Raw genomic sequence first — 12426 nt, forward strand, 5'->3', positions numbered from 1 at the left:
CAATGGCACACACTTTTTTGTTGTTAAATAATCACATCATTTCTGGTTGACTCTGGACTTCAATTGTTATTGCTGCTTTATTTCAACATAAGCATGTCATCTACTAACCCCTGCAGGATACATTCATCATTGTACTGAGTTGAACATAAACTTTTGTCTAACCTTTGGGTAAGTCTACTAGGGCAATATTTGTGGCTAATGATCGTTATTTCAACAAAACATTGATCAGATCAGTCAATATTGAATCAACATGAGCTGACATTTTGCAGACCCGAGTGCGAGTGCATCACACAAAAATATTTGCCTGATATGAACGTGATGACGTTATGGAATGTCGTAAGCTGCTGCTGGTCAACAACTTGTGTCAGCCTCTTGGGCATGCTGCTACCAGCCACAATTTGGGCAAGTGGCGACAATAATGTCAAGAATGGTTTTGCAAAAGTCTACTCATATCGTCATCAGCGATAACAAGCGCTGCAATTGTCACATATTTAGTTTTAGATGGCCTGTTTTCTGCTCAAGAGCCCCCACTGATACCTGGCAAAATAAGATCTTGGCTTAACCAAGCATGTTTTGGCCATGCTGACAGAAGGGTGAAAAAGTAAAAGATTGTGATCCGAAGTCTCTCGGCATTTGTACTCTTGATGCCATTGTCCCATGTCAGATCTCACATCGGAGAAGACTTGCACGTGGTGTGTGCATGGGATACAACTACAGACAATTAGGTGGGACTATTCCAATCAAGTCACTGCAGCCTTTCATATCGTCAGCAGAGAACCAGTTCTAGGGCGTTGACGCAATTTTGAGGGGTATTGAATTATTGGTATCACGTTGTAGAGCTTGATCTCGTCTACATTATGGTGTCAATCTTAAATTCTTTTCATTTTCAGCAAAATGTTAAAAGTAAAAAACAAGGGCCTATTTTACCCAATAATTTGAACTATGCTTATATATATATCGCCATTAAATCAAGTAAACTTTTTATGTCATGAAAATTGATTTTTTTTTAATTTTTTTAAATAGTTTATTTATGTTCAATCTTAGAATGCCATAGTGCCCTTCTGGTTTTCAGCTGACGATATGATATGCTCACAGCAGGTTTCATGGAGAAGTACGAGGAAAACAAAAACAATCACAAAATAAAAACCCTTCCATAAGCACACAAACTGGGGGGGGGGGGGTGGGTAAGGGGTATAAAAGCTGGAACATAAGACTTGTGTCAAATAAAACCTCGTTTGCATTTATTTACGTTCTCTTCCACTCCATTCGTTCGTTGGAGAAATCAGTTCTGACACACATCTACCATAAATATTGTAATTGTATAGCTGTGGTATATCACACAAAGAAAGTCAATAATGAGTTTATATGTGTGTATCCTACATGCTCTTTTCTACGGCTAATTTCCAAGTACTGGTACTTTCTACAGTGCAACTGGTCATTATGAAGCTGTTTACACACACACACAAAAAAAAAAATCAAATGGACGAAGGAATGCTTCAAAGGTGGAATGACTACTGAAATTTTAGATCTGAGATAGCAGCAGTTGTAACATCAATTTTTGAAAGTTTTTTTTTTTCAATTTCATAAAATGTCTACACTGTTGTGAAAGAATGCGGCTGGCAACAACAACATGGTAAGTATCCATTTACCTTGTAAACTTATTTCTACTTCTTCTACATCAGGGTTGTACAGTTTTAAACCATGCAACCCATATGTTGAATTTTGCTCACATGAATACATCAGCATAATGTAAATTTCTTGAAAACATTGAAAGATTCCCCTTGAAATATTATTCATTTGTCTCTTACGAAAACCTCACCCCTACTTTCCAAAATGATGCATAGTCTTCTTGGTTTACATATGAGTAAACATTAAATGATGTGAAAACAGACTCACATTCCAAAAGGTAAATTCAGCCAGTATCCAGGAGTACTGATGTATATTTATTAACTTGAATCCCAGAATATCAAACTCCTGTTCATTTGATATTTCTTTTTTTTTTTCTTGTTTGTGTTTGAATGTACAGTTTACTTCTTGTGGGAAAATGGCTTATCTTGAAATGCAGCCAGTGGGAAAAAAAAACAGATTTGTCAAACCAATATTACATAATTACCTAGAATATATTGTTTTCATCACTATATATATCTTAGCATTTACAAATACAATATTTCAACATGCATTTATACATCTAAATCTCCTACATACAAACATCAATAGGATGATAGTAACTCACAATAACATCAAATAATTCAATTATATAAAGACATTTATATATTCCACAACTGTAATTCAACATACATATACAAAGCTTTGTGGTTAACAGCATTTGTCTATGCTCGACTATGGTTACACATTCACAATTATTACAAAGTATGGAATCAAATATCACTGTCCATTGCTATGATGAAAGACTGAAATCAAATTTCATACGATATCTCTATTTCTATAAAGGCTGGACTATATATTGCAGAATTTAACATGAGTTGACTCCCAGATATGTTAATTCAATTATATCATGATAAGAAAAAAGAAAATGAAGACTGCACACAATTTTTTCTTTTTTTAACACATAGAGCTATGACTTTAGTCAAAAGTAAAAATATTTGCTCACCATACTACATGACATACCCCGTACTTTACAACATATAGTTAACCTGCTGCAGGGCATATTGTTGCCGTGCTTAATCATCAAAATTTAGTGTGGATTACAAGACACGTTCAGCTATCTACAACATCAACACTCGCAGTAACCACCTATTTCTTGCGTTGCAATGTTCCACAGTAACAAGCAGAAAGCATTTAAAATTCACCATAATTGGAATATGACATTGAGCACTAGGTTTGTATAGCAGTTTGAGTATGCCAAGAAAGTATGACGAAGGACACCAAACTAAAGAATTTTTAACGAGTAATGAAGATATTTGAGGACTAATGCATATTTTCTGAATCTTTTCATACATGCGAAATGTAATTTCACAGAGGATACCAGGACATACTGAATATGTGTCTACTGAAAAACACTGAACACAGCTATATAGGGACATATGCAACATGGTTTTGACACATTTACATATATGCAGAATCATGGGTGAGGTGCTGAGTTTTTTAAATGAATTTTTCACTTTTCTTTCCAGATTTTAGGATAGCACACAGCGGTCTGCAATGAATGAACTCATAAATAATGAATACACAGGAATGATCGTTATTTGCTCATCACCTTAAAAATAGCACTACCAGTAGGGGAACATTATTATAAGTTACATATTAGCATGGTGTTCTTCAAGTCCCATGCCACCAAACTGCTTTTGTTGAGAAGATGGTTACGTGCAAACATCTCGCATTATTATTAATGGAATAGGTAGGGCAGTTCTTTTGTAGAGTTCATTCATTGTCAGGGCTATACAATATAATGTATGATATATAAACACACACACCAACACTCACACACATACACACATAAACATACACATGTATGTGAATATAGACACACACAATGCAGTAAATAACAATATACATGGGGATGCACATTTGCATATAATATACACGGAAATGGACTGAGATGAAAATGTGAAGAGATAAAAAATCATGTTTTTGTGCTCCGCTCTGTCCAAAACATCAGGTAAAACAAATATCTGGCATGTTTTGTCGCATATTTCTGTGTCATATTTTGAAATGCTTTGATTTCAATTTTTCTGTAGGATGGTAGTAGCTCGCTTGTTGGCCAAATCAATTCGGGCGTCATTAAGAGATGCCTGTAGACAAGGGGGAAATGGGAGAGTCACACAAAAGATGGAAGGTTAGGTTAGGTTAGGTTAGGTTAGGTTAGGTGAGGTGAGGTTATGTTAGGTTAGGTTAGGTTTGGTTTGGTAAGGGTGATGACAAGTGAAGAGGGGGGGGGGGGGGGGAATGGGACGTGGGGTGAGAGGTCAGATTGCATAAGAGTAGTGTTAAGGTGGACCATAGTAAGATGACAGATGGAGGGGACAAAGGAGAGAAAACAAAAACAACAAGTAGAACAAGAAGGATTGGACATACATGTGTGAGTATACAAGCAATGCTAATACTGAGTATTATAAAGTAGCTCGTAATAAAAAAAACCACAAACAGTATAACCTGATAACATCTATCAAAAGCAGAACATGATTTATTGTTTTGAATATACGTATGCACCTAAAATGTGTGTATGCAGTTTTAAAAAAAAAAATCACTTAAAAGATGAACTTCGAACTTTTTAATTACCAAGTTTTGTTCACCCCCTCCCCCCCCCCCCAAAAAAAAAAGAATGACAATAATATCCCTCCTGCCAATAAAAAGGGGGGGGGGAGAAATTAGAAAAGGATTGATAAAGCAAATTAAAAAAAAAAAAAAGCTTTAGAATGGTGGGGTAGAAATGAACTTGGACTGTAGCCAGGTTTAGTTAGTTTTGTTTTCTTTCTGTTTTGCTTTGATTGCAATATCCCTTGTTCTTAGAAGCTATGCAGTTTAAAATCTCTCCAAATGTATCCACTTGACTCTGTATTGCTGATAAAATGGTAGTTTCCTCACAAAACCAATGATCACTGAGTTGGTCTATATGAGGGAAAAATCACCAAAGGAGAGGACTTTTGTGGCATGCATCGGTTGCATACGCAACATTAGAGCTTTTTGTTTTATCTCTGTTAACTTGGAAGGGAATTTGATTTGGCCCTAAATCCAAGACCATCTTCTCAAACTATTAAGTTCTATTCAATATCACTTATTCCAATGGGGTTTAAATCACCCAAATTACATATCATTTTAAGGCTGATACTCGTGTTTAAAATTTGACATACCACTACCAGTGCACTGAAGATCTTATCTGGCAAAATTTTGTGATTTTGTGATGCAACGTCACATAAGACTTCTGCTATGGAGTAAGACGCAATATCTAAAAGTTGCAGTGCTGCTGCATCACTGGTGTAATATCAAACTTTAAGACATTTTGTGAAGGAATGTTGTTGTGACTGGGGGTACAAACATGTATGTACTAGATTACAACGAACAAAGAAACAAGTACTTGACTGTCTTTACCACATACAAAAGTTTTCTCATTATGAGTTTATAGTTGATAAAGTTGCGAGCTTCTCACATATATGGCAAGCCACAAAATAAACATTGTGATAGATGGACAGATCAGTTATGTTAGTCATAAATACATTACGAGCAACACTGACACAAATGTACTAAAAGTTGGCACTAGTTCTTTGTTCAATAAGAAATGACATCCAAAGACACCCATACACATAAACACACAGCATGGCTAGTTTGCTAAATAATAACAATAATTAAAAAAAAAACACAACTAATCCATGTTCTTGGACATTATAGATATCAAACACAAAATCAATGTCATGCACTGATTTTCCATAGCACAAACTTGCTAATCTTACAAATCTTACATTTACATCCATAAAATGAAAGCACAAGCAGAATAAATGTTTCCATGTGCATATTCAGCATAAATGTACAGTATGTCAGCATGCATACAGCTTTGATTAATGCAAACACATATTCAGAGCTTTGACTAGAAGGTAGTTACTATCAGAGAGGAAAGCGTATACATTATTGACGAGATGAAGTTTAAAAGAAAGTCTACAATGGATCATACTGAAGCCCTGTAAAATATTGAAGAACACAGAACCTGTATCATACCGTGATGTAAACAAGCAAATATGTGCCTTTACATTTTTAACTATGATTAAATCAAGTCCAGTCCCATCCTACATTGTTTAACTCAACTTTACCAAAGAATTTGACTTTTAAAATTTAGTTCTTCAAATACAGATCAATATAACAGGACAATTTAACTTCTTTGATATCAGTTCAGAAATATAGAAAGAACAGTCATCTTGGGAAAGCATACTACTCCTGATAGGACACTGGTAATGGATTCATGATCTTCAAGAACTTAAATCGTTCACGAGATTCAATATTATTTTCATTTAGAAATAAAACAGCCCTTTTACAACACGGGATATAGTCATAATAACCTATGGCATCTATTTTCAGGAAAACTACCTCCCTTATACCCCCTTTTTCTTGTTTATAAGTGTGGCAAAGTCAGTGTTGTTATGGGGTCAAAGCAAACTTAAGTGTCAGATTATTTGAGGAGCTTGCTAGCGCGACTATTGGCAGCAGCGAGGCGGTCCACATTGGAGGTGCCCTGTGGATGTTGGCAGTATGAGATGCGGAGTGAGGCAGGGTCAAAGGTGAAGGGGCATAGGAAAGTGGTGTGAATAGTGGAAAGGGTGAACGGATGAAAAAGGGTGAGATGAGATAAAAAAAAGCAAATGACAGAAAACAAACAAATGAGTGTCTTCGTGAATATGATAACATGACTAAAGAGAAATAAGAAAAAGCAAAACATCAAATGTCACATTTCATGATGCAAAAATATAAAGACTGTTTTGTATTAAAAAAAAAATGACCAAGTAAACACTAGAACATGCCATCCAGGCTGAGATGACACGCTTGTAAAACTTGTCAATTAATATGAGCACCACCACCACCACCAAAAAAAAAAGAGAATCAATCACAAAAGTAAGGTAAAAAAGATCAGAAGCAAAATCTAAAGAAAACCATTCAAAAGTAATGTCACATATTCATCAGTGATAAAAAACTTATCAAATCATCATACAGTACATATTCACTCTCTTGCAAATATTCACATTCAACAATCAACACGTAGACAATAAATTATCTTAGGGCTTTCACAGATTTCGTACGATGTTTTCTGCAATTTTTGTTGGGCAAAGATAAAGGACCTGTTGTACATATGTGACCCGCTACAACAAAAGGATCCGAAAGTCGGGGGAGGACAGTTTTCTGAAAATGGCATGACATTATTCCCTTACTCTTCTACTTTAAATTCATATATAGCACAACTCATAAAAGTACTCTGTTGTGGAGATATCGATGATTTTATTAGCGCATGTCAAGTGGTCGAGGAAATTAGAGTTTCGAGAAAAAGGCCTTCAAAGTTTTCCTTCCGACGCTATCATGATCAAGGGGAGGTGAGACAGTTTTCATCGCTTGACAATAGAAGGCATGCTCCTAGCGACCTCCGCGATGTTCATTCAAGCTTAGCGCCAGCAGTCTACCCATGACCAATCAGTAATCAGGACGCCACACACTGACCAATAAGATCATTCCCTTGTTGCTAGGGGCGGAGTCTATCTGCGGCGCTAAATCCAAATCTTCAGACACGTTTCTGTTACGTTGAAAGTCGGAAAATCATGGCTCAGAAAAATGCTGATTTCTTGCCTTTCCTTTGATCATTTAGCTTCGAAATTTCGGCAGATGATAGACAAAACATTAGACTACAAAATTATGCCAAAAACAGAAATCCGGTTGTTTTGACCAATTTTCATGACGTGACTTCAAACTCGATTTTCTCGGCTCAGCCATCAGCAACTTTAGGATCCTTTTGTTGTAGCGGGTCACATATACAGCAATAAAACTTTCACATGGTCATTGCAAAGCAGTTTAAAGTTTTATGAACTGAACAGACTCTGTCTGTCTGTCTGTCTCTCTCTCTCTCTCTCTCTCTCTCTCTCTCTCTCTTTTATATAGATAGATATATCATGCAGAAATTGGTACCCTCGGATACCAACTAAGACTTTGCCATTTAATTGAAATCTTTTTTTTTTCTTCTTTGCACTGTACCCTGGGTTACCAAAGAATGAGTGAAAGTAAGTTTTAGCACTTTATGCAAGATGTTGATTACTTTATCCAATAATTTACAAAAACAATCTATGAATTAATTTCTAATTATGGATCAATAAATCCTGTAATTTGATATTTTCTGATTATGGTCCCAAACAGTATGACACTAATGCCCTGCTGTTTAAATGCATGTGCAACTAAGAAGTGCCGTTTAGCAGCAGCACCACCAATACACTGCACTATGCATTATTAGTCCACAGACAGAAAAAAAAAAGTAATCATGGGCTGAGTTTGCGGATTAAAATCATACTTGGAAAACTTATACAAAAGTGCATTTTGATTATCATATTTACATTCAACACGTCATAACAGGGATGAACTGCAATGGGCATCATTACTGCCTATTGTTAGAATTTGGCTGCTATGATAGCGGTGTCTAACGGTACATCTCCACAACATGAGATGGCACTACACAATGCCGAATATCAGGGTGTGACCATTCCCCGGGTTATGGCAAGCAGAATCATTTACAAAGAGAAAACCATACCATCATGATCCCTGCATAGTGACTTTTTAATTCAATTTGTGTATTAAACCTAGAGTTGGCAAATGGAAAAATCTTGCATGATTATCACCTGTTCCTCCTATAATGTACCATCTCATCCTCCATCTCCATAAATGAAGACTCCCACTGAAAACTAATCTCATTTGTGCATCTTTGTGATTTGGGCTATGTGCACAAGTTCATAAAATAGACCCTACACAGAGCATTTGTTGGTAACTTTTTACCACTGGAGTTCTTTGCACTATGGTCTTTAAACTCTGTGTACTTGCAAAAATTGATAAACATATTGATAACATACAAAAAGATTCATATGACAGCGTTTCTTTTAAAACATCCAAATATATGTGCAATAAGATGTCGCTGCTGTCAAATTGAGGTTTGACTTTTCCTGACCTAATGCACGCTTGAACATGTGTGCATGTGTGTGTACTTCATGAGCAGTGCTATATTTTGTGTGTACAAATTTTGAAACGATAACAGTTAAAAAATGTCATATTATTCAACATGCAATAGTGATATTGAACGGTGCACGACAATAAGAAAATGACTTTAAAAATGAAATTACAGATAGCCTACATGTCCATCAAGATGCCTCAGGGGAGAACATACAAGTTTGATTTTAAATGCAGTTACTTTCAGTGCCCAGGGGGTAACAAAACAACAAACTTGCAGGCTACATATTTCCCAAAGTGTCACTTCTTTAGATGTTTAAGACAAGACTGTAATGATGAAGAGAGTGTCTCAATCTCACCTAAAGTGTGTAGGTGCAGACATAATACATGAAAGCTGTAACAAGTTTTTTTTTGTTTGCTACACTGGTAAAGAAACTGGTTTTACAACATCCCTGACTCTGTGTTATGTGTTTATTTATTTATTTGCTTTTTTTTTGTATTTTTTAACGGGAAAGGGCAAGTGCTAGTAACTCATCTACATTTTTGGCTTATTTGGTCATTAAGTTGAATTTGTTACACTTTTTTTTTTTGGGGGGGGGGGGTAGAAAATTTAGTTTAGACCACAGACCCCTGGAAGTCTACACTCAGTAAAGATCTTAAATTAAAGAGATGCAGAAATAGTATGCAAACCAACCATCTAGTGAACAAACAAGTCGTAAAAGCAGTAGCTGAGTCCTTGGTACATGTACTCAAATTGGCTGAATATAATTTGGTTCCACAGTAATTTAGTGCAGCTCATCATGAATCTGTGCATGCCAAATTATCTTATGTCAAAGAGTGAACGGTTGGTTAGGTTCAGTGCAAGGAAAGGTCATAAAAGCCAGCTTCCCAATTTGTATCAGATGTGAAGCCACTCATGATGAGGAAAAAGAATGCACTGTGATTTGCTAGAATAGTGGCTAGAAAACACCACTGGACCCCAGATTGGCAATAACAACTCTGATTTACATAACACACAGATTAGAATACCGTGACAGGAGTTGAAGTGAAAGATGAGTGTAAACTTAATTGCACTAATGCTCTGGTTGAGCCCGCATGAACAAGCCCTTTCAGACACAGAGGTGTATAGTATTTGTGGACGCTTGTCTGCTTTTCTACTCTGATCTAAAGTCAATGATTTTAATGAGAGAACATTTGAAAATGTTTCTGGAAATTGACCAAAATGTTTCTGTTCATAGTTGTGGTTCTACCTCTTACTTTGAAGTGTTACGGTGAGCAGAAATGACAGTCATAAAGTTTTGAATGTTTTTCGACTTGACCGTTCCATCTCTAAAATAGTGCCTTAGTTCTTAAATATTTATTTTTTCATCAAGTCTGTTGCAGGCACAAATTAAACATCTTTGTGCATGCAATAATACACTTATAAAGGTATGAATCAATTTGTGTCATAAAACCTCCATGTTTCTTAATAATTGTCCAACGGAAAGTAGATGTGAGGTTTCCTCAGAAAGAAGTTTTGATACTAGCATCCTATATTGCAATATCAAAAATCTGACTATGCCCTACAAGAATCCAGGAATGTTTATTTACACATCACAAACTGAAGGCATGAATATAAACAACATCTCAATTTTAAACATAAAATCTTGCATGAGATGATAAAAACAATGAAAGTGATTTGACTAAAAGAAAAAAAAAGATAGTAGATACACATTACATGGTGAACCATAGATAAAACATATCACATTTACTGGACATTGACACACACAAACACAGACAGTCATACAAAAAGGCATTCTTCTGTTTTTATTGGAAAACAGTACATTTCTTTTTTTTCATTTTGTTTTCAACATGATTGTCTAGAGTTTTCACTAAAAATTATTCACTAGTACAAAAATAAGTAATTGCATATGCTACCACAAAGAGTAAGTAAAATGAAAAAAAAAAACCCTATGGAAGAAACAGCAAAGCTGTACACTGAAATTGAATTATTGAGTCAATCTGTTAATCACTGCAACATGCAGAGCGACAAGATAAGAGATGAGATCGCAAATGCAATGCTTTCAGACCTTATCATCCATAAAGACTGGGGAAAGTCCCTGTGCAAATTTCTGTCTGGTGGTTTCTCAGGGATTCAGTTCCCTTAATAGATATATGGCAAAGGCACATTATTGCCTTGCTCAAGCCCCTGTGAATCTCTCTGCATCTTACCAAAGAGACTTTGATACAGTATTACCTATTTCCTGCACAACTAGCAACCCAGCTTAAACGTTTTTGGTTTCAAAACAAAAGTGACATGTGAGCTGCCATGAGAAATGAAGGAATTTAGCAGCATGCTTTCCAAATGCCAAAAATGAAAAGACTGTACACTGACATATTACCAAGCCTCCAAGAGATGGCAGGAGCATGCATGGCAGCCATGTCTAAAACAATCACTGTGCTTCACAAATATCTCAGTATGCTGTGAAACAAAAGGAAATGATCTCACGGACTGGAGGAAAGAAAGCGGGGATTACCTTGTGTGCGATGCGATCCACCTGTCGGTTCTGGGCCGAGATCTCGCTCTGCATGTCTATGGCCATGTGACGCAGATTACCCACAATGCCGCTGACCTGGGTCAGGTTCTCATCCATTTCATCCTCACGAGCATCATTCGTTATCCTATTTCACATGGATTAACAAAAGAAAAGAAAAAGAAATCCAGAGTGAGGAAGATGTCAATAGGGCACTCATCACATGAATTCATACAAACTCATCTACACGCATCCACTCATATCCACATATACAGCGACAAACAAACCAACACACACACACACACACACACACACACACACACATACACACACACACACAGTCCAGTGGACAGACCAACAAGCAATGTACCCACAACTAGGCAGGCAGGGGGGAGAAAGGCATCATAGGACCAATCAATTTTACCCTATAGTATAGTGAAAGTGGTTCCATGACATTTGTGCCTGCGACAATTGCTCTCATGAAACATCTGCACGCTAAGCCAAACAAAAATTCTACCTGCACACATAACCCTAACCCTAACCCTAATTCTTACATCAAACTAAACCTCAAACCCTATCACAACCACTAATCCTAACCCTAAGTCCTTGGAGAAAATAAGACCGGAGCAAATGTCGCAGGAGCAAATGACGTGTCACCAGTGGAAGTACATAAGAGAAGTGCTGTATGAGAACATAGTGAAAATGACAGGGGAAAAAAACCTCATGGGGCTTAATGCCTACCTGAACTTCAAGACAATCATTTGACCTTGATGCAACATCCCCTTTGTGCCCTAAGGTATGTCATTAACAATATTGCTATGAGATTTCGAGGCCCTGTTTACATTCATTCTCTACTGATGACAGTGTCTACACACGGTACAAGTTACTTGTCTTGTGAATAGATTAATCAATAATTGAAAAAAAAAATATCGCTACAAAATTTTCCCATAAACATTCATTCTCTCCCAATGACAGTGTCTACACACGGTACAAGTTACCCGTCCTGTGAATAGATAAATCAATAACTGAAAATGACGATGAATTGGCCTTTCAGAACCAAAACCACAGCATTCCACTGGGGCAATATGCCACTTTTCTCTTGCTTAAAATTGATAAAAATCTAATCATGCATCTTTTTCAATAGGAAAATGATGAAAATGTAGAATCTTTTTTCTTGGTTCCCCATACAGTATAATGAGGTACCCCTGGAAGTATACAGTTCCTCCTTTATACCTGGTCGGTCTTTTAACATGACACCTTGGTGTACCAACCC

The 12426-nt window shown here is 36.5% G+C and overlaps 1 protein-coding gene across 5 annotated transcripts in view; it reads right to left on the reverse strand.

The window, feature by feature from the left end:
- The window catches only part of LOC139743119 (synaptosomal-associated protein 25-like), an 89428-nt gene that overhangs the window by 5090 nt on the left and 71912 nt on the right, over positions 1-12426 (reverse strand). For 2 of the 5 annotated variants that reach the window (XM_071653627.1, XM_071653625.1), the window contains exons 7-8: positions 11157-11301; positions 3262-3752 (exon numbers count right to left, since the gene is read on the reverse strand). In XM_071653627.1, coding sequence (XP_071509728.1) covers positions 3684-3752; positions 11157-11301 — 214 coding nt within the window. In that variant the 3' untranslated portion in view covers positions 3262-3683. Of the gene's footprint in view, positions 1-3261; positions 3753-5564; positions 6182-11156; positions 11302-12426 lie in introns of those variants that run through there. The other 3 variants (XM_071653626.1, XM_071653624.1, XM_071653628.1) reach the window with 2 other exon arrangements.

This window comes from Diadema antillarum, unplaced genomic scaffold, assembly GCF_040938485.1.
Source record: "Diadema antillarum isolate AM-2024a unplaced genomic scaffold, OU_Dant_1.0 seq00001051_RagTag, whole genome shotgun sequence".
Taxonomy (NCBI): Eukaryota; Metazoa; Echinodermata; class Echinoidea; order Diadematoida; family Diadematidae; genus Diadema; species Diadema antillarum.